The sequence below is a fragment of the Pelodiscus sinensis genome, chromosome 19 (genome assembly GCF_052426305.1).
Source record: "Pelodiscus sinensis isolate ZL-2025 chromosome 19, ASM5242630v1, whole genome shotgun sequence".
Classification (NCBI taxonomy): Eukaryota; Metazoa; Chordata; order Testudines; family Trionychidae; genus Pelodiscus; species Pelodiscus sinensis.
The window spans coordinates 18,096,710-18,120,100 of record NC_143070.1 but is presented as its reverse complement, the minus strand read 5'-3'; the positions used below and the strand labels follow the sequence as shown (position 1 = coordinate 18,120,100).

The 23,391-nt window shown below is 46.3% G+C and overlaps 1 protein-coding gene across 1 annotated transcript; it reads left to right on the top strand.

The window, feature by feature from the left end:
• The first annotated feature begins 498 nt into the window (after positions 1–498).
• LOC142823204 (killer cell lectin-like receptor subfamily B member 1B allele C) lies at positions 499–22,584 on the top strand. The gene is made up of 6 exons (XM_089771513.1): positions 499–693; positions 8,173–8,271; positions 8,663–8,830; positions 15,792–16,036; positions 17,881–18,038; positions 22,343–22,584. Exons 1-6 carry the CDS (start codon positions 609–611, stop codon positions 22,464–22,466), a joined length of 879 nt encoding a protein of 292 aa, XP_089627639.1. The 5' UTR covers positions 499–608; the 3' UTR covers positions 22,467–22,584.
• Positions 22,585–23,391: the final 807 nt, after the last annotated feature.

Sequence of the window (23,391 nt, the reverse complement as noted above, 5' to 3'; positions counted from 1 at the left end):
CTCGATGACCTCTCGAGGTCCCTTCCAGTCCTATGATTCTATCAAGTTCAGGATCTGGCCTTGTCTTCAGAGGCCTTTGTGGCCTGGGCCCTGGGTATCTAAATAATCATCTAAAGCTCTGGGAAGCAGACCAGTTGACAATTCCATTCGTCTGGCTCACTGGAACTCACAACCCTCAGGGCTAAGCTTGTCTGGGAAGGAGACAGAACGTTTTCTGCAACGAACTCCCTGCAGAACTAAGGACCATCACAAACCTCACCATCTTCCACACATGTCCTTGATCTTGCCATCTCTAATACAAACACATCACAAGAGGTATATTATATGAAAAAGCAAAACAAACCCTCTCACACCTTACTAAACCAAGGCTCCAGTGCACATTTCTCCCTCTGGGGAGGTGATGAGAGAACAAACATGTGACAGATGTTAGTCACGTTGCCTAATGCACTGCTAGAAGTCTCATGTACTTTGGTGATGATCGTGGTCTACGATCCGGCATAGACCAGAACAGAGATGTGCTACTGCTCAGCAGAGGGCAGACATATACATGAGATTGCTCTTAGGAACAAACCTCCTGCTGTACGCTCACACCTTTCTCTGTACTTGCCATGGCTGGAGAAGTAGTTTATGCTGATTTGAATATTCCTGGAGCTGGTTCCTCTTCCAGGCCACCACAATGCTCTCAGAACCTCAGTAAGTGGATTTAGTTTCTATTTTTGCACCAAAATGGGCAGTCTTTGGTTAGGATTCTTTTTTCCTAAGATTTTTTTTTGACTTGCAGCATTGGCAATTTAGAGAAACTGTGTCCAAAGCCAAAAGCCAGCTGTGTGCTTTATGTATGATGGGATTTAGCTTATGTGAAATTCTGTTCCACTCTCAGCATTTGGCAACTGAATTCTGTTAAGGGAATAGAGTGCACTTCAGTTTGTGAGTGCAGCATGTCACAGAAAACTTCTTAGTCTTTGACATGCAAATACGAGTGCAACGGAATATAGTTGTTCTTTATATGACACCCTTCCTACTGATTTCATACATATTTGGGGCGGACCAACCAGCTACTGAGGTAACAGTACACAGTAAAACGCTTCGGGGGTAGCTGAGTTAGTCTGTACAGGATAAAATTAAAAAACAACAAACAGTCTGGTAGCTCTTTATAGACTAACAAAACATGTAGATGGTATCATGAGTTTTCGTGTGCACAGCCCACTTCTTCAGATGACTGGCGTTTTATAGTTGGAGGGCAAAGAGCAGTACGTTGGGTGAGTCTGAGAAAGAATGATTGAGCACAAGGAATGTGGGACGCTCACAGATTGGAATTTGTTTTATTTGAGAGAAAGTTTAAACTCACATACCTCTGAGAGAAAAGGTGGAATCTGAGACTAGGTAGGGAGCCTGTTATGTGCAGAGGGTCACAAAAACATGGCGGATAACAGCACTATGGGCAGGGATGGATTTAGGGGCAGGCAACTGCCTGAGGTGTTGGGCTTAGGGGGTGCTGAGTTGAAGGTGAAATGGCTACAAATGCAATTAAAAATAAGGTTCTGAAAAGTATAACAAAGGGGTGGGGAGAGGACACTGAAAATGTTCCTTGCCTGGAGTGCCAGTTGGTTTAGGCCAGCCCACTGACTGTTGGAGCAGGAAGGAAGGGTTTACTCACCTCTACAGTGATAAAGGGGAATTTGCCCACAAAAACTCGTGATCCCATCTACATGTTTTGTTAGTCTATAAAGTGCTACTAGACTATTTGTTGTGTTTTAAGTTTTTCCTCTATAGTGAGCTAAGTAGGGAGAGGGAAACCCAGCAAATGAGGAATGCAGGGAGAGGGATCTGAAAAGAGAAAGAAAGGAGCAAACTGGCCAATGGGTGGATGGGAATGACTGAGATAGCAAAGAGGATTTTTTTCTGGATGCTGAAATGGACACAAAACTAGGAAAATGTTCTAAGGAGAGAGAGGATGTGAACTGTTTCCGAGTGCAGGAGAGACTGTGAATTATTGCATTGTGGCTTAACAAAGGCACAGAATTAAGAGAGTCTGTCAAGGAGAAGATGATGGAGGAGGTAGGGACTGTAGTGTCATCAGTGTTTTAGGAATATTGAAAATACAAGGAATCATGTGATTCCTTTAAAGGATGGAAAGCGAGTATCATACATTCTTTGTGATTCCTGTGAAAAAATAAATTAAATTAGTTAAAAATCTTGATTCTCTGTAGGCTGTTTGGGGGAAATAATGTAAGTATTAAAGAGCTATATCTTCCATAAGTACAGTCGGGGTATAGATTTACATGAAGGGTAACATTTTCAAGTGACATAGATGATTCTAAAAATCCCACTGTAATAGCCCAGCTATTTCATTAAGCTCTATATAAATTGTGACATATAATCAAATATTCGATATCGTTGTTACCGTCACTTATTCTTGTATAGCCTTTTATCTCATACGTTTTTCTTCCTTAAGAATAACTACAACTGCATTAACTTAAAAAACAACAAATGGTCTGATAGCACTTTAGAGACTAACAAAACATGTAGGTGGGATCATGAGCTTTCATGGGCACAGCCCACTTCTTCAGATGACCGGAGTTATACTTTGAAGTGTGTTGCTTTACACTTGCTATGAACATAACTGCGCTACTGTATAGCTTTTGAAATAGTTTCTTATAGATGTGCCTGATCTAGACAGTGCATGTTCGTGCCATGAGGGCAGGGGACTGGATTCGATAACCTCTTGAAGTCCCTTCCAGTTCTATGATTCTATGATACAATTTTATTAAAAGCTGATGTTTTCCTACAGGTCTTGCTCTGGTATCTGTTTACATCACAGTAATGCCTAGCATAATATGTGGCTATCTAATCAAATTTAATTTTTGTTGTGAACCGTTATAAAATTGTATCCATGCACTTGTGATATTATTTGCTGACAGCATTTGATCTATTCTTGAAAAAAGTTTTAGGACTTAGATTCTGCTTGTTGCATCAGTGTAAATGCAGAGTGATTCCATACAAGTCAATGAGATTGTTCCAAACAGATACTGATGTATCCAAGAGCTGAATTTGTTTTTAAAACTGCTTTTCTAGTTGCAGTTATTTAGTTAATTCACAGAGTCAAAGGCCTTAAGGGACCATCTAGTCTGAGGTCCCATATATTTCCCCAAAATAATTCCCAGAGCAGATCTGGGTTACAATAAACATTTAGTCTTTATTTTAAGCTTGTCAGTGATGCCGAATCCACCAAGACCCTTGGCAATACAGTATTTCCTGTCTTACAACTAGGGCTTGATCCTCCAAATGCTCGTGGCCAGAGCACAGAGCTTTGTGCTGCGGGTCGTCCCAAGGACTACACGTGCAGATGCTTAACTTCACTCACATGAGTTATGCCACTGAAGGAGTCATTCCCACATTTAACATTACACCTGTGCTGAAATCTTTGCAGGATCAAGGTCTACGGCTGACATTAAAAGTCTCAGAAGCTGCTGTTAAAATCATTGTCACAATATTGACTTAATCCAGTAGTTAAAGTTGGAAGATGGATTCCAATATACAGAAAACCTTGAACTTTCCACTTGCATTTCCTAAAACCCCTCTTCTTTTAACCTAGAATAATTCCTGTTAGTCTGAAATTAGAAGTCTCAGAGGGGTAGCCCTGTTAGTCTGTAATTTTGAAAACAATGCATAGTCCTCTGGCACCTTAGAGATCATCAAATATATATATAATCATGAGCTTTCCTGCCATCATCCACTTTATCAGATCAAGCTCATCCCATTTGACAAAGTAAGTTCTGCCCACAAAAACTCATGATAATATATAATATCATGAATTTTTGTGGGCAAAACTTATCTATATCTATATCTATATCTATATCTATATCTATATCTATATCTATATCTATATCTATATCTATATCTATATCTATATCTATGTATATAGATATAGATATAGATATAGATATATATTTGATAGTCTCTAAGGTGCCACAGAACAGCTCCTTGTTTTTGAAGCTAGAAGATAATTTTACTTAGAAACTTTAAAGTAAAATCGAGAAGCCATTTTAAAACAAAGAAAGACAGAAAACACAACCACCACCACCACTCATTAGCATTCATTAATATGAAACTTGCCAGATGTGGTGCTAAGAACCTGAGGTTCTACTTTGGAATTGACACCTCATTGTGCTTGGCACGTATATATCAAGCAATAATTGTTTCACTTTTCAAAAATTATTTCCACTATTTTTGTCCACTTATAATTCCAGAACAGTTTGTTCTGTAAAGTTCAAAATAGTGAACTAAAGTAAGTGTCTGTGGAAATCCACACACAAAGATCCACTTTTATGAATGGAAGAATGCAATATTTGAACTGACTCAGAAGTAACAGTGGTTACAAAAGGAAGAAATTTAAGTAGTCTGTATCGATTATAAACTCTGTGAATAGCCATAAGAGTGTCACAAGTTTCATCAGGAACAAAGACCCCTTTGCTAGTAAATGCAGTTCGAAAACATAGTCTGAGTTTAGTTTCAAGATGGCAATGATTGTCCTTTGAAAGAAAAAGAGAGAATGTCAATTGAGTCAGGCTCGAGTTGTTGTCAATGTTGTTTTTTGGAGTCTGATCCTATTTCTTTAAAAGAGAAAATAGTACAAACTCAAAGGGAGATAAAGAGCAGCAAAATTAGAAAATGCAACTTCTATCTTTTGTGTTAACTCTTAACTTGTAACCTTGTTGCTGCTTATCAGCTTATCAGACTCCTGGAAAACTCATTCCAGAATCAGGCTGTTTAGGGCATTATGGCTAGTTGTCTTTCTCTGGTCAAAGGCTCACAGCAATGCAGTGTTGGATGGCTAAGCCAGACTCTTATTACACAGAAGGCAGAAGGAGAGAGATAGGAAAGAAAAGAAGTAAGTTACAGAGAAACTTACAGGTGTGTGTGGGGGGGAGGTTATAGCTACTTTGGCAGATGTACAGCGCTAGCAGCTACAGTGATGCTCAAAGAGCACTGCAGGAAAACTACTGTTGTGTGTTCACACTCTCAGCACACACAGTAGTGTGATCACACTTGTAGCAATCGCAGCTGCTTTTGGAGCAGTGCACTCTGGGCAGTTATCCCTTAGAGCCCTTTTCCATTACTCAGGCTCGTGTAAGGTGGGGGGAGGGGTTGCAGGGCATCCTGGGTCCTATGCCAATGTCCCGTACTGCATAGCTTCATATCCCATCAACCCCTTTGCTTCTGGTGCCATCTCCAAATGGTTTTTGTGCCGCACGTTCTGCCTCTTCAGTGTGTAGCAATAGAAACTGAACGGCTGAAGAAAATGCTCATAGGTCTTACTAATGTGTCGCAAGTGGCAGTCAAGTTACTCCTTAACCTACAGTGTGACAATGAGGAGTCAGATACTGATGGCACCACCCCCATAGTTGTTCTGACACAAGATTTCTTGACATACTGCACAGACTATGGTGAGAGATACACTCCCAAAGAAACTGAGGAACCACCTGATCAACATCCTGTACAGCAAACAGGAAAACATCAAGAAAAAGCTCTCAAATCTGGAGACTTATATAAAAAAACCAACCTTCCACACAAACTTCCACATGGCGGGACTTTACTAAAATAAGATGGGAGATTTATATTACACACTTCACTTCTCTACAGAGGAAAAAGGACTGTAAGCTGTCTAAACTCCTACCTGCCACATGGGGCCACGATAGTGGTACCCTTAACTCACCCAGCAATATCATCAATCTATCCAGCTACACACTCTGCCCAGCAGAAGAGTCTGTTCTATCTTGGAGACTCTCTTTTTGCCCCACCACCCCCACAAACATGATACAGTTCTGTGGTGATCTGGAAGCCTAATTTTGCCATCTCCGATTCAAGGAATACTCTCCACACAACACTGAACAGAGCACTGACACACAGATACCCTCCCACCAACAGCACAAGGAGAGCTCTGCATGGACCCCCTCCTGAGGGTCGAAACGACAGTCTGGATCTATACATAGACTGCTTCCTCTGATGTGCACAAGCAGAAATTGTGGAAAACCAGCATCGCTTGCCCCATAACCTCAGCCATGCAGAACGCAATGCCATCCACAGCCTCAGAAACATCTCTGGCATTATAATCAAAGAGGTTGATAAAGGACACGCTGTTGTCATCACGAATAGGTCTGACTATCAAAAGGAGGCTGCCAGACAACTCTCCAATACCACATTCTACAGGCCACTTTCCTCAGATCCCACTAAGGAGTACACTAAGAAACTGCATCATCTGCTCCAGACACTCCCTACAAAAGCACAGAAACAAATCTACACAGACACACCCTTAGTGCCCCGCCCGGGGTTATTCTATATACTACCCAAGATCCACAAACCTGGAAATCCTGGACGACCCATCATCTCAGTCGTTGGCACTCTCATTGCAGGACTGTCTGGATATGTGGACTCTCTACTCAGACCCTACACCACCAGCACTCCCAGCTATCTCCAAGACACCTCTGTTTTCCTGAAAAAACTACAATGCACAGGTGATCTTCAAGAAAACACTATCCTAGCCACCATGGATGTAGAGGGTCTCTACACCAACATCCCTACCAATATAATATACACTATCATGTGCCAGCAATGCCCCTCTGCTATACACATCGGCCAAACTGAATAGTCCCCATGTCAAAGAATAAACAGACACAAATCAGATATCAGGAATGGCAATATAGAAAAACCTGTAGGAGAACACTTCAATCTCCCTGGCACACAGTAGCAGATTTAAAGGTAGCCATCCTGCAACAAAAAAACTTCAAGAACAGACTTCAAAGAGAAACTGCTGAGCTACAGTTCATCTGCAAATTTGACACCATCATCTTAGGTTTAAATAAAGACTGTGAATGGCTAGCCAACTTCAAAAGCAGTTTCTCCTCTCTTCACACCTCCACATCATCTGCTAGAAGTGGGCCTCATCCTCCCTGACTGAATTGACGTCATTATCTCTAGCCTTACTTTTGATTGGTACTCTTTTCTTATGCCTGTATATTTATACCTGCCTCTGGACTTTCTACTACATGCATCTGATGAAGTGGGTCTTTGCCCATGAAATCTTATGCTCCAATTAATCTGTTAGGGTATGTGTACACTACCCTCCTAATTCGAACTAGGAGGGTAATGTAGGCATACCGCACTTGCAAATGAAGCCCAGGATTTGAATTTCCCGGGCTTCATTTGCATAAGCCGGGCGCCGCCATTTTTAAATCCCGGCTAGTTCGAACCCCGTACCACGCGGCTACACGCGGCACAGGGTAGCTAGTTTGGATTAGGCTTCTAATCCGAACTAGCTGTACTCCTCGTGGAATGAGGAGTTTGAAGTAGGAATAAGAGATCCTCCGGAAAAGGGCTTTTTTCCGGAGGATCGGGGCCAGTGTAGACGCTCTTTTCCGGCTTTTCTAAAAGCCGGAAAAAAGCGGTGGACATTTTTATTTAAATGCCGCGGGGGATATTTAAATCCCCCGCGGATTTCCCTATTACGACCTGTAAAATTAGTATGCCCCTTTCGGAAAAGGGGCCAGTGTAGACGTAGCCAACATGTGTGTTCGTGGCAGTGTTTTTAGGTTTTTTTGTTGACAAATTTTTAGCCCATGTGCTTGATATTTTTTGGGAGACCATCTGGCAACCCTTCATTTCAGAATCAAATATTTGATTTTGGGGAATATTTTTATTTAAAAAAATACCAATTTTCTGCAGAAAGCAAACACTTTTAGCAAAAAATGTAGACTCAACCTCAATTTTCTATAAAAAACCACTCTGATGGAAAATGTAACCAACTGTCCTGGTTACTGGTTGCTTTTAAATGAAGAAATCTACATTACTGTATCATGATCAGGCTACTTGCTTATCTCTTACTACTAGGAAGTTTACAGTGAGTGTCATGTACGGGGAAACAAAAGTAAGGATGTTAAGCAGAGCAGTGGCTGTGAAGAATGATTTGGGAGGGTCAACCATGCATTAGAGACAGTGTGGGAAAAGATGTGGACGTGTACTCTGGGAGAAATAGGCAAAAGAAGCTGCCATTGTTGATGCTACTCCTGGTGGTAGGTAAAGAAATTGCAATAGGGTGCAAGAGAAGAACAAGTTTTAGTGTTATTCCCTACCCTGGAGGCTGATTGATGTTTCTCCAAACATTGTCTCTCATAGGTTCCCCTCCATGTCCCCAGTGGTGTCGCATCGCTGTAGGGGTCAAATGGGCTGGGATCATCTTCCTGGTAATAGCTGTGATAGCGCTGGGGGCTTGGGGTAAGTAGCTCCGATCTGTTTACCGTGAACTCTCTCCTCATTCCCAAATCTGAATGACATTCCGTCCTTGATTCCAGTCCATTTGCAAATGAAACCCTGGGCATTACATCCCCACTAGGTCAAAATGTTACGGAACAAGGTATAGTTAAGAGCTGGATTCAGGAAACTTGTGTGATCTGGCTAAGGCAGTTTTACTGTTACGTGTAGATGGTAGGACCAAAATTCACCTATTTGGTGTAGTGAATGGGATTCTCTCTTCCACTGTCCCTACCCTCACTGGGATCAATACTACACTGTCTGATGACTTACACACCCTCCACAATTGTTTTTTTTTAATCTCTACATAGCTTCAATAGCAGTGATTTTCATTGACGCTGATGTTGTTTTGAAGTTTCCCAGTTGCATGGCTCTTGTGAAGAACAGAGCAGAGGAGCTCAGAATACATCGGAGAAGAATGAAACCAGAATTGTCAATAGCACTGAAGGCAGCTCCAGCCTGGAGGATTTCCGGTCTCGCTTGAAATCAATTCTATGTGAACCCCCCAACGGCAGCTCATCAGGTAACCGCAGCTCCTACTGTCCCAGAGCCGTAACTCATTCTCCCTTAAACAGTTTGCAGCACTCTCACCATGACTGAAAGCCCTGGTACCATGTTAAAGGGACACTGTCAGCTTGAAATACAATGGACAAGATTCATACTGAGGCCCTTTTATGTACATTATGCCAGTGTAAAAATCCCCAGACATTCAAAATCCACAAGTCAGGCCTAGAAAAATCATGACATTGGCTTATTTTAGGAAAATTATAATTTGGGGTTCTTTATATTTGCTTTCTAATTTCTGAGCCTTTAAGTTGTACTTGGGTTGCACTGTCAGGTTTTTCTGAGATTTATGAGGACCAGAAACTTTCTTTAATGAAATTGAGATTCTCACCTAATCCCATGATTCCAGGAGCTGGGACTTTAAAGAAGACACTAAAACTCTACAAGACCAGGGCCGACTTATCCAGTAGGCACAGTGCCTAAGGCCCACGATACTTTTAGGGGCCCACAAATATGTTTTAATTTCTTTAAAAATCAGAAGAAAAAAATGAACTTTCAGGGTAGAAGAAAATGTTTTAATTTTTTTCTCACCTCAGAAAAAAATGAAACTTTTAGGGCCCACGAAAATCTATTACATTTTGCCTAAAACAGAAAAAAAAATAAAATGTTGAAGTATTTAAAAAGTGATAGAAATGTTGCCATGTTAGTCTGGTGTAGCTGGAACAAAAAACAGGACTATGTAGCACTTTAAACACTAACAAGATGGTTTATTAGGTGATAAGCTCTTGTGGGCCAGACCCACTTTGAGCTGAGGAAGTGGGTCTGGCCCACGAAACCTCATTACCTAATAAACCATCTTGTTAGTCTTTAAAGTGCTAGAAGTATTTAAAGTTATATCAAAAATAATTTTTAATATATTTTTTTTATGGAGGAAGGGGACCATGAAGGCAAAAGTGCCTTGGGCCCAAGAAAGTCATAATGAGGCCCTGCACAAGACATGTGATAAAAATATGTCTGCTAATTGACAGGGTAAAAGGGGCTAATGGGGTTCTTTTTTTCTCTCAAATGTTCAGGAGGCAGGAAGTTACGTCAACAACTAGAAAAGTTAAATGTAACAAGTCGTGAAGATTTTCATGTTGCAACGAGGCAGCTTTTTGTCAGTCAGCTCTTCTTAGAACGACAGCAGGAGAACAATGTCCAGACAGCAGGGTGTTGTCAAATAGATCAGGTGCTTTTTAATATGATGTAATGTAGGGGTGGCCAACCTGTGTCTCTGAAGCTGCATGCAGCTCTTCAGAAATTAATATGCAATGCAGCTCCTTGCTGACTCTGAGGCTACGTCTACACTGCGGGTGTTTTGCGGAAGAGGAAATGCAAACGGAGTTCTCATTTGCATATCTCATGCTCTCATTTGCATATCTTCTTCCAGTCCTTTTTGCAGAAGAGGTTTTTGCGATAAAAAGCCCTGTGTAGATGGGGCGATTTATAGAAAAAAAAAAAAACCCTTTTGTACAAGAGCCTGTAAACCTCATTTTTTGAGGTATAAGGGATCTTGCGTAAAAGGGATTTTTTTCTGACAAATGGCCCCATCTACACGGAGCTTTTTATCGCAAAACCCTCTTCTGCAAAAAGGATCAGAAGAAGTTATGCAAATGACACCACGAGATATGCAAATGAGCACTCCGTTTTCATTTCCTCTTCCGCAAAACACCCGTCATGTAGACATAGCCTGAGGCTGGAGCTACAGGTGCCAACTCTCTAACGTGCCAGGAGGCAAGGCCCCAGGCCCCCCTCTTCTATGGGAGACGAGCTGCCTCCACACCCTCTACCCTACCACAGGGAGAAAAGGGTGCGTGCCTCAGCCACAAGCACTAGGAGGGAGGACGGAGTGCATCCCCAGTCTCCCCAAACCCGGAGCATAGGGAGGGCAGGCTCTGGGAGCAGAAATATTTCCCCCCCTAGAATGTCTACAGCAAGCATTCTGGGGTGGAGTTTAGGCAGGGCCAGACTGGTGATTTGGGAAGGCAGAGCCTTCCCTTGCCTATTTTACTGGATGTCCATGGCCACCCTGACCTAATGCTTTAGGTGGAGCAGTGATGTACTATACACCTCCCACTCCTGTCATTGTTATTTGTCACCAGTCCCAATGCAAGGGTGCAAGATAAATGCTCCGGCTGCTTCTTTCTGTACTGATCTGGGTATTTTACTCTCTTGGCTCCTCTTTGTGTATCTCCACCTGTTTCTCATCCTATGTTCAGTTTGTTCGCTCTTTGGGGCAAGGATCATCTTACTGCCGGTATGTGCAGCACTTAGCACAAGGCCGTTTTTGTGGCCCCTCTCTCCTATTCTAATAAGAATGTTGAATCATTATTGATTGGTATTGCAGCAGTGCCAAATGACCCAACTGAGGGTCAAATCTCACACACATACACACACACACCTTAACAAGAGAGTCCCTGCCCCACAGAACTTGCAATCTGAGGCTCTTTTTTATACTGTCACTTTATGCTGCTGCAACTTTCTCTCCAGGGTGGGAGAAATCCCCCTCTCCTCCCAACACAGCAAATTACAGTGCTGTACTGGACACCCTATGCTGGGAGCTATGCCCCTCTTTTAGGCGGGGTACATCAACATTGAAATGCTATTTCGGGATACCAGAGGTATCCCAAAATAGCTGCCCGATGTCCAAGGAATGCGTCCACAAATTTGAAATAATTTTCAAAATAATGGGCATGCTATTTCACCATCCCTGTAAACCTCGTTTCACGAGGGATAAGCGATGGCTCGAAATAGCTCTTTATTTCAGAATTTGGTGACGTATAGCACAAATTGCGGCTCTGATTTCGATTGTAGAGTGCAGTGTAGACATACCCACAGAGAACACGGAGCTTGGAGAGAGCTCTCTCTCAGCCCTGAGGCTTTGCCCAAACTTTTGTTTTAAAGCTCTGCAGCAGCACTTTAAACTCCAAAGTGTAAGTAAAATGAATTCTAATGCTCAGCTGTTCCTGTAAAGCAGCAGCAGGGACCTCTAGTGGTCAGAGTAATTCTCATTGCGAGAGCCACAGATACATTCCTTCTGCATTGGGTGGCCCCTCCCTGAATGCCTTTCCACCCACATGTCAGCCGACGGTCAGGGCAGTGTGTGTGTGTGTGTTTCTGAGAAATGGTTTAACGTCCGTGTCTTTACTGCTAGGACCGGGTCCCTTCGCAGAGGGTAGCCAACAGGCCAACAGACGCCCCTTTTATAGGAAGAGCTTATTACACCTCAGATTTTAGCTGCTAGGATTCAGAATCCCTTCTCAACGGGCAGTCTGGGAGACTGAGAGATGCCCCAACGGATCTGTCACCTGGGAGTGGCACGATCCAAACGCCCAAGCTCTTTCTATACCTGTCCTTTATGACCGGCTGAAGTTCTTTTAAATTGTGCTTGGTTCTGTTACAGCAACTGAAGGAGTCAGGTTAAAGCTTAAACAGTTACAGGTTTATTAAAAAAAACTTATAAAAAGCATATGGTTACAATGGCTATTGCTCTATTTCTTAAATGTTAGCAAATACAGATCTTAAAAATGGTTACAAAGGAAATAAAGATAGAAAATAGAAATAATGATACCAAGTGACAGCTTAATCTTTAAAGAGCTCTAAGTCTATGTGTACACTTAAGACAAAGGACCACATCCAGGTACAATTTTTACCCCTTTCTGTGCCTCTCGACTCCAGCGGGTCAAGCTCAATTCCTAGGAAAGACGAATATGAGGTGGGCGTCCCCGTTGAACCTCGGGAGGTCAAACACCTAACCCGACCAGCAGATAGATGGTAGATTGACACTCAAAGTAAATATGCTGCTGGACCCATCTTTATACCCCTGGGGGCCCGTATCCTCTTTCTTATCTAAGATGCCAAATTCTACTGGTCCGTTTTGTGGCGCCAGTTCTTACAAGCAAGTTTCAAGTTAATTTACACTTGCAAGAGAGATAACTAAATTGTGAGTACTAGGCATTTTTTTTTTTTTTTTTACTGGGCGAGAGATTCCTCCCCCCGCGGACGGCTGTGTGTTCGTATCAATATGGGTTAAGTCAAGGGCACTCCTTGGCAGCCTCTTGGTCAACAATTGGCATATCTGTTTACAGCCATTCACAGTCACAGCAGCCTGGGCCTTCTGTTCTGTGTGCCCTGCATGCTCCAGGCAAGCAAAAATGGATGTTACAAGGGGGTTCCTGTCTGGCTATACCACACCGCTCATTCTCAAGGTACTCCTCAGGACCCAAAGGGAGCGAGCACAAGTCATATTGACAGCACCAGCCTGGCCCATCACCACTGGTACACGTCCCTCTTGGAAATGTCAGTGGAAGCCCCAGTCACCCTTTTATTCTTACTAGACCACCAGACACAAGATCACAGTCACCACCACCATCTGAACCTCCAGTTGCTCCATCTTACGGCCTGGAAGCTCTGTGCTGGAACTCTATGGAGCTTTCCTGCTCAGGCCAGGTCAGACGAGACCTTCCTAGCAGAAGAAAGCCTTCAATGGGAGCTACCTACCTTGCCAAGTGGAAGAGATTCCCAGTCTGGTTGGCCCAGTAACATCCATCTCCGATGATAGCCCCAATGCTGCTCATTCTGGGCTATCCCCACAGCTGAAGCAGCCCGGCTTTCATTAGCGTGGATAAGAGTGCACTTCGCCACCAAACTGGTACTCAGGGGCAGGTGTTTCCATAGCCAGTGGTCAGACGGTTCCTGAAAGGGCTTGGAAGGCTTGCGGCTGCTGAGGGAGATTCCAGCGCCACCCAGAGGATTGGCAGAGTGCCCACAGCTGCGTTGTGGTGCACATTGGCACCTGCCTCGGTGCACATAGAAGTGTGTCCACACATGGATGGAAAAGACCAGAGAGCGTGCTGGTCTGGGGTGCGGACTCAGGGAGGGAATGCTGGTGTTGGATGCAGGCTTTGGGATCAAGTTTTGGAGCTGGAGGGGGAGAAGGAATTTGGGGGCAGGATGGGGGGAGCGATTACAGGCTCTGGAGGGAGCAGAGTGCACTCAGGGATGAGTGGCTGGAGGTACCAGGCTTACCTGGGGAACCCCCCTCTGGCAATGGCTCCTGGGGAGGTGGGTGTCTTTGGCTGCTGCTGTCCCCTGTGCTCCTCCAGACCCGCCTGCCCCCAGGAGATTTAAACACCTCAGGTGGCCCTGCCGATAGTGCAGTAGGGTGAGGGAGGCTTCTGGTCACTCACTCACTCCGGCTGTCAACAGGTGTGTCCCTGCAGCTGTGGGAGGGTGGAGGGGTTTCTGTGTTGTGCGATCCTCTGTGTCCTACCTCAGCACCCCTCTCCTTCTGTGGGGTCCCCCTCTCATACCCATCTTCCCCTTCCTGCTGCACCCCCTGGCCCAGCTGCCCACATTTTACCCCAGACCTTCCCATGGGGTCTGCCCCCAATGCCCAAGCTGCCCCTCACTGTAGCCTCACACTGGAGGGTGAGGGAGCTGTGAGTGCCCATTGCTCAGAGTGGGGCAGGAGTAGTGGCTGGGGGCAGGGGAAGGAGGTTGGTATCAAGCTGCCCCTCATCATAGCCTCATGCTTGGGGATGGGGATGCCTGTTGCCCAGCATGGGGTAGAAATGGTGACTGTGGGTCAGGGGTCACTCACCCCAGAAACCCCCTCAGACAGCAGCTGGCCAGGTGTGAGATCTCTCCTCTCCTCTTGCTTCATGGGAAGCCCCCTCATTGGAGGGAGTTGAGAGCTGCCAATCATGTTACAACCTCTTCCCTTCCTACGTACGGGAACAGTAGCCAGGGGCCATAGGCTGTGAGCTGCTGCCTCCCCACTGCTCAATTGTGGCACCTTTGCAGCATTCAGATGGGCCCAGGAGAGAGTCAGCAGCCACCCTGAGGCAGGGGAGAGACCTGCCCCCAAATATTGCAAGAGCCAAGTCCCCAGCTCTGACTATTCATGGTACTTGATCATCTCATGGCCCATATAACTCACCACCTGTGCCGGCACCCCAATGCTCTGCCCATCCCTTCGCCTCTTCCATATTCCAAACCCCTTATTCCCACCCAGAGCCCACTTACAGCTATGGACCAGCTTACAAGGCAGGGGCGGGGGGACTTGGACCCATTCTGGGCACCACCAAAAATGATACAAACCTGCTGCCCTGGCTCTCCACGTCTTTCGGCACTGGCAGCCTTGGACAGATACAGCCTCATGGGCTCCTGCACCTCCAATCTCTGTGCACACTGCCACAGCACAGACGGCATTGACAGCGCTCCTGGGCCAGGCTCCCACTCAAGAAATTGCAGGGTGATGATGTGAGCCTCTATCCACACGTTTGCTGTGCCCTGTGCGATCACCCAGCAGGCCGGAGGCGATGTGGCCTTTGGATGAGCAAAAGTCTCCAACCCACCACCTCAGCTTGGGCCTGGGAGTCACCTGATTGGAAGTGCCATGAACAAGCGCTCAGAGGAGAATAAACAAATGGCCGCACCTCTCTCGTAGCGGTTGTTCACGTCCATTCCAATAGCTCATCCTCCTACCCTCTGTCGGAGGAGCTGGCAAGATGGAACTGAGGGGGTGGAGGGTTGGCCGACCTCTGTATTGGGCACCATAAAGGTACAACTCCAGGGGATGCCCATACTGATCCTATGGCTAGCTACTGTGAGAAAAATCTTCTCGCTTCTGTACATGTGTGTACATACACACCTGACTGGAGTGGACATGAACAACACAGCTTGAAGAACAACAGTTATTAGACGGGAACAGTTTCCTTCTCTTGCAAAACTGAATGAAATCCTCCCTCTCCTCCAATAAAATCAGTATTTCCATTTGGAGTTCCCGCTCTGATCAGAGAATGAAAAACGGAAACCAAAATATGAACTTGCACTTAGGTCAAACGGCGTTTTCCATTAAACTAGAACTTTGAACAAGAGTTTTCAGCCGGCTGCCTGTTCAGAACTGATGACACCTCTGTTCCCATCTCTCCCTGCAGGGGGCGCCGGGTGCAAACTCTGCCCCACGGACTGGCTGCTGCGTGGGGACAAGTGCTACTGGCTGTCGAAAGGGCCTAACAACTGGAACTGGAGCCGGGACGACTGCTGGGGGAAGCGCTCGCGACTGCTCGTGCTCCAGAGCCAGGAGGAGCTGGTAACAAAATGCAGGAATAATACAAGTGCAGCTGGAGAGAGCCGCCTGTCACTAGTTACAGTCCCAGGGCAGCAGGGTTTATCCAGCCCGGCTCTGCCCCTCCGCTGCCTTTTTCCCAGTTCACCAAACTCCACACCAAGAGTTTTTCCCCTGCTGGGCACCTGGCTGATGCACACACAGCATAGAACCAGAACCCCACAGCTTCCTACCCCGCACTGCCCAGCTGGCTCCTGCAGTCTTTGCACCCCTGAGCCCTGCCTGAGAGTGTAGCAGGGCCCTTCTGCACAGAGCTCCTCACACCCCCAGCAGATCTCGCTCTGCCTTGACCGACCTGGGGCTGCCCTTGTGCCCTACAGAGCCTGGCTCCTGGTCACCTGCTTCCAGCACCTGTGCCCCTGCTCACAGGTGAGGCTGAACCTAGAACTCACTTAAAAGGTCAGCTCACCCTGTGACACTAAGGACTGGTGCTGGCTGTGATAGGTTTGATATCACAGGCCCCCTTGAGACTGTCACCCAGTGTGCTGATCATACCACTGTGCCCATCACCCACCCTTTGGGACACCCCACCCCCTGTCCTCCTGAGCCAGAAACTCTGGTCTCCCCAGCAAAGGCTCAGAGTTGGAACAACCACCCCCCAGCAGAGCAACACAGATGCTGAGACACAGCTCTGGGAGGGCTCAGCTCTAGGGCCTCCACAGCACCCAGGAGCACAGCCCTCAAAAGGGACCAAACCCCTAATTAATCTGGTCTTCCTCTGTACAGAAGTTTTACACAGAGAAAGCCCCTAAGTTCACGTTGTGCCACACCCCCCACATCCCTGTAACAAATTATAAATACTGAGTTTGAACATAAACAAAAGTGTTTTTATTAAGTGTAAAAAGTGGGATTTAAGTGCTTGCGAGTGAAAACAGATCAAAGCAACACTGGGATAAATTGCCTAGGGAGATTGTGGAATCTCCATCACTGGAGATATTTAAGAGTAGGTTAGACAGACATCTATCAGGGATGATCAGATTCTAGACAGTACTGGGTCCTGCCATGGGGGCAGGAGACTGGACTCGATGACCTCTCGAGGTCCCTTCCAGTCCTAGTATTCTATGATTCTAAGTCACTCATCTACAATAAGCAAAACATGACAGAGAAGCCTAATATTTAACACTGTTACCTAGTCTTTATTCTAGGTAAAATCCTTCAAGTCCAAGCTAATCTTTTCCCTGACCTGGGTCTAAAGCTTCTTGTGTGGTTCCGGTTCTTTGTTTTCAGATTTCCTCATGTGCATCCTCTTTACGGCGAGGGAGGCAGTGTTCAAAGGCCAGCAGCAGATCCTTTGTTTGTTTTCCACCCCATAAATATAATTTCCTGAGCAGGAACTCTTTCTTTCACCTCCCTTCCCCTCCAACGCCCCAGAAATGTACAGAATTCAAGATGGATTCCAGCACCAGGTGACCTGGTTGCATGTCTTTGTAGGATCTGCCACAGTCTAGGCTTACAGGAAAAAAAAAACTATGTACAAAGTTGTTAACTTGAACACCGAGCGTTGCATTCCTCATGTATCACTAATGGCTTTCACTAGAATACCTGTATTAACAGAACAGGTTCAGCTTCATGTTTCTAACGTCCCATACAAGACAGACACAGACACACAAATAGAAAGTATGGATTCAGCCGATTACAACTTTAAACATCTCCCATGACATACGTCTCATGAAGCATCTGATTATGCATGTTCATATTCCATAAAATATGCAGGCACATTGTCATATTACCAGGTCTGCCTAGAGAGAGACACATTTCTCTGCTACTGCGCTGGGACCCTGCCCACTCAGGGTGAGGGTGAGTTGGCTCAGCTGCTGATGGGTTCGCCTGCTGGCATTATGGGAAGAGCCAGTGGAGCCCAGACCTGACATTTAACAGGAGCGCTAAGGGAATTTCAGCCTGTTACAGACAATTCACCCTCCCGCTCTGCTTGCACCTCACAGGATTTCATACAGAATGTGACACAAGATGGAAAAAATGTCTGGATCGGACTTAAAGTGACACCCCCCGGGGGGAAGTGGACCTGGGTGGACGGCTCCCCGTTAGATCCAGCCCGGTGAGTGCTGCTTGACGCTTCCTGTTTTAGAAAAGCTCCCATTGCGTAACGTGTTACTATGAAACATGCAATGTCTGTCTTGCAACTGGCTCACACCTCAAAGTTTTACTAGCCCAGCTACATAGGTTAAGAGCATTGTTACTGTGCCAGTAAAGGCCTTAGGGTAGCTGCAGTTCTACCAACATGCCTGCGCTGACAGCTGTGTAGCTTATGCAGATCAGAGGAACTGGCATAAGTTATACTGGTAGAAGCATTTATTTGTGGACATAACTGTGTCTGCACTAGAGGGTTTCCCATGGGCAGTTGGTGAAGATAGGACTGAGGGAGGCATGCTGCTAGCCCCACCTACAGCTCCGCCCCTTCTGCTGAAGTTCCGCCTCCCCACTAGAGGGAAGGGAAGAGGTGGAGTAGGGAGCTGAGCGCTTGCCTCCACCATAGGGCCCCCACCATGGGGAGGGAAGGGGGTGAGAATGCACACCCCCGCTTTCCCTGTCCCAGAGCATGGGGAAGGGAGGATGCCAGGCAGCTCCAGCCTCCCAGGCCCCGGAACAGAGGGACTGCAGGCATTCAGGGGCAGCAACATTTCACCCTCAGCACATCTACTGCAGGTGTTCTGGGAGCGGAGTGTGGGCGGGGCCATGCCTGGCGGATTGGGAAGGTTGTGCCTACCCCACCTAGGTTACCGGACGCCCATGGGGTTTCCTGTATAACTTTACCTCCTAATATAGACAGGGATTAAGGTGCTTGTATGGCCCCCATTGCACTAGTATCTGAGCACCTTACAATCTTTACTTATCTTCTCATGCCCTTGAGAGGCCGGGTAGGGCTACAGATCAGAAAACTGAAGCACAGAACCTAAGCACAGAATTCACTAGAGTCGCTCGGTACCTCTCATTTCAAGGGGAGTTAGGTTCTTAAGTATCTTGAGAACCTCTGCCATTTCCGTTTTTTCCCCAAAAGAACGCCATACAGACGGTGGTTTTACTTTCGAAAAGCCCTTTTTCAAAGAACGTGCAGCTGCCATTATGCAAATGAAGCACAGGAAATTGAAATCCCGGCTTCAGTTGCAATTTTGATCTGTCTAATTTACATCCCTCTTTCAAAAGAGGGATGTAGTCTAGACATGCCCTTAGTGGTGTACCTTGGGGGTCTCCAAGAATAAATTTATTACAGTAATATTTTGGATCTAATTCCAAAACAACCATTATTAATAATGTAGATCTAATGGATTCGATTAGAACTAACCCACCTTTACTTAACAACTTAAAGAAATGGGATTTAACAGGTTAAAAGTGAATAAAATCAAAGTACGCAATGATAAAGGAAAGTTATTTAATTGGCATGTGCACTGCCACTATTTATCTCACCCCAGAATGTGCGCTCCTCTGGATTCAGAGTCCCAGATGCTTGCTTGACTGGGTGCACTGCAGGTCTGCAGCTGGAGTGGAGATAGCACTAGGCAGGTTCTGTGTGTGTCAGCCCTAGCCAGGCAGTCAGTCCAGGCAAGGCAGTCCAGCAGATCTGGGTCACTGGACACATCACTCTGCTTCTCTTTGGACTCAGAGTCAGTCAGTTTTCTGTGCTATGTCCCAGGAAGTGGTTTCCAAAACTGCTACAGTTAGTTACAGCACCTTCTATGCAGGCCCTTCTTAGCCACAGGCACAGCCAGAGTCTCTCCCCTCCAGAGACAATCAACAGCCCCTGAAGCAGCCGGCTAGATCCAAGCCCCAGCAGATGCTCAGCAACAGGCTCTAGCTTCCAGCAGCATCTCGTGAACTGGAAGAGGCTCCACACCAGCCATTTGGCCCCTATCTCCCACAATGGAGCCCTCCAACTTTCTCTCTCCCTGGCTATGTCAACACTTCACTGATCTATCAGAAACAGATATGCAAATTGCAATCTTTTTTTCTTTGTGGAACAAGGAGGACAGAGCTTCCAAAAGAGCACATCTGTTCTTCTGAAAAAAGAAAAGAAAAGAAAAGAAAAGAAAAGAAAAGAAAAGAAAAGAAAAGAAAAGAAAAGAAAAGAAAAGAAAAGAAAAGAAAAGAAAAGAAAAGTGGAAGAGCAAACATGTTCCCTGGATGCAGCAGAGTTTATCCCCAAAAAACTCCGTAGTCTAGACACTAGACATAGACTAGCTTTCTTTAAGCCAAGCCTTGCCTGCATGCTTTGGGCACACCAGACTTGAGAGAGGCCAGAAAGCGACACTTTGGACAAGACAGACAGCACCATTTATTGCCAAGGCAGGGTAGTGCAGGCTCCACCACAGTTCCATGGCCGTGAATGATCCTTGCTCTTTGACATGGTGAACACTCTCTTCCAACAGGGAGGGTTTTCCCAGAGAGACTTGTTTGCCTTGTATCACAACAGGAAGTTCCTGTGGTTTTGCTCCTTCCTGAATCACAGCCTGTCCTCCATCCTGGATGTGTTCCTCCTTCCCAGGAAAGGACACCCCATCTCTGTGCTTCCTTCCATCTCTCCTCTTCACAAGTGCTCCTCAAATTGGAAGAGTCGAGGCCTCAGTGATATTGACAGCTCCAGTCTACCCTTACCAGCACTGGTGTGCCTCTCCCTTGGAAATGTCTGTGAAAAGGCCAGTCACCTCATTGTTCCTCCTGGACCTGATAATTCAGGATCAGGGTCATCTCCAGCATCTGAGCCTTGAATTGCTGCACCTTACCATGTGGAAACTCCATGGCTCAATCTGATGGAACTCACCTGTTTGGTCCAGTCAGGGATGTTCTCCTAGGCAGTATGAAACCCTCCACTAGGGCTCCTACCTGGCTAAATGGAAAAGAGTCACAGTTTGGTCTTCAGAGTGTCTCCCATTTCCAGCACTTACATTCACACCCATGATAATGGATGATTCCTCCACCTCACACAGCAAGGGCTTTCCATAAGAACGGCCGTACTGGGTCAGACCAAAGGTCCATCTAGCCCAGTGTCCTGTCTGCCGACAGTGGCCAGCACCAGGTGCCCCAGAGAAGGTGGACTGAAGACAATGATCAAGCGATTTGTCTCCTGCCATCCCTCTCCAGCCTCTGACAAACAGAGGCCAGGGACACCAATTCTACCCCCTTGCTAATAACCTTTTATGGACCTAACCTCCATGAAATTATCTAGCTTCATCTGGTGTTTAGCAGGCTAATGGGGTCACCGTTTGAACTCTGGCTGACAAGTTCTATGCTGTACCTTTCCTGGCATGTAGCCTGGCTGGTAATTATAACATGGGTCAGGAGAACATCTGAGCTCAAGACCCTGGCGTGTGAAAGGCCTGACACTGCCGTGTTCCTGGCCCGGGTTCTGACACAGGCAATTGGCAGAGCTGCAGCATGGTCACCCATACGTGCTTTGACCTCCCATTCTGCTGTTGCCCAGCAGGCCAGAGACCATGCAGCATGGGGCAGAGCCGTGCTGCCACCAGCCAAGCTGTGAGCTCTGCCCCCTCTCCACAACTCAGCCTGGGTAATTGTCTAATTGGAAGGAATGTGAACAATCCCTTGCGGAAGGAAAAATGGCAACTGGCCCTTTGTAACTTGTCCGGTGAGCTGGGCTGCTCATGTCCATTCTAGTACCGCACACCTACCCCTCTGTCAGAGCAACATGGCCAGAGGGAAGTGAAGGGCAGTGGGTGAGCAGGACCCTAGATTCTGTGCCATGGAGGTGGGACTTCTAGGAGGAACCTGGACTGAGCTGACAGGCTCTGCTAGAGGGAAACCATCCGGCTGCCCACACACACCCCATTGGAAGGGGCACGATAAACACCCCGAAGCACTTGTTACAAACATGTTTTTCTGTATGTAGGTGCCTAAAGCAGCTTCTAAGACCCTTGGTGAATCCAGCCCCAACTATTCCCGGGGATGAGTCCCCAGGCTCTCTGCAGGGTCTGTGACTCAGGGCGCATAGTGCGAGTTTCCTCCCATCCTTGGGGCTCAGACGTTGTTTTCAAGGGAAGCTGAGACGCGGGATCTCAAGGTGGCTGCTGCCAATCAAAGAGCACTGGGTACTCATCCACGGGAATAGTTGGGGCTGGATTCACCAAGGGACTTAGTGAACCAGCTTCTAAGTCCCAGCAGGGAACAATCCAGGAGGAATCTCATGTTCTGCTGGAGACCCCCCCCCCCCCAACTCCTCTCACTTCCTGGGCCATCTGCTCATCTGCTGCTCTGCCAGGAAGTGACCAAGGTGAAGGATAAACCCAAAGTCAAGATTCCCAGTGGAGTGAGGGGGAGGAAATATATGAAACTTAAGGGCCTTTCCTTATTACAAGGAATCACAGTGACACTGACTCTTTCATTCTGCAGCTTCCCGGTCTCAGGATCTGTGGATGGGAACAGCTGTGGTTGCATCAGAGGCAGAAGGACTGAGTCTCAGAAGTGCGGTGGTAGTTTCAGATGGATTTGCCAGAAGGAAGCTGCTGTGATATAACAGTGAGACGAAGGAGCCGTGTTTGCCTTCTACAGCCTTGACTGAATTAACAAACTAGTCTCCTGCCTAACCAAATACTCACAATTCTATATATTTTTTGTTAGACCCTAAGCTATCACAGGACTTCTCATAGTTTTAATCTTTGTGGTGCTTTACAGCAAGACGGTCTCTGACTCTTCTTTCATGACACAGTTTGCCTCTGAAATGAAGAGTCCACTGTGTTTCTGCATTCCAATATTGATTTAAAGGATTGATCTAGGCTAACAAGACAACCCCCTCGTCCTGTGGCTGTCTGCAAAATCCACAAAATGAGGAAATCTATAGGAAGCAGCAATCTCTCAATTTGCATCATGCAAACAGGCAGGCAGTCTGAGATGCACAATACAGGCAGTCCCCGGGTTACGTACAAGATAGGGACTGTAGGTTTGTTCTTAAGTTGAATTTGTATGTAAGTCGGAACTGGTACATATTGTAGGGGAAACTCTAGCCAAAATTTTTTTTTAGTTTTGGATAGCATAGGGAAAGGTTAACTCCCCTCTAATGTTTGTTTTGCTGTCTGTTCCCCTGTTCAGAAGATTTCACATCTATTTCTGTCCCTGTGACAAACTCAGGACTAAAGGAGTAACTCATCAAATACCAAACAGCTCAGCACCATGCTTTGAGCTAATAGCTTTATTTCCACACACCACCCAGGGTTCTAGGAGGAGGGTCCTTTTTTTGCTAACACAATGAGGCCAGCACTTTGTTTGTTTTGGTGGAGTCTTTGTTTGCCCAGGGAGCCCAGCATGTATAGGGGGAGGAGGGGCGGAGAGGCTGCTTTTGTCTGCTGTTCGGCAGCCTGTTGCTCAGGGGAGGGGGCAGCCTGTTGCTGGGAGGGGGGAGGCTTGCAGGATGCGAGGCCGCGGGGGGGGGGGGGGCAGCGGGC

Excerpts from the sequence above, each read along its gene's own strand:
- LOC142823204 (XM_089771513.1), top strand. The coding sequence starts at position 609 with ATGGCTGGAGAAGTAGTTTATGCTGATTTGAATATTCCTGGAGCTGGT. Across the intron at positions 694-8,172 it reads ACAATGCTCTCAGAACCTCA|GTTCCCCTCCATGTCCCCAG; the intron begins GTAAGTGGATTT and ends TGTCTCTCATAG. Across the intron at positions 8,831-15,791 it reads CCCCAACGGCAGCTCATCAG|GGGGCGCCGGGTGCAAACTC; the intron begins GTAACCGCAGCT and ends CTCTCCCTGCAG.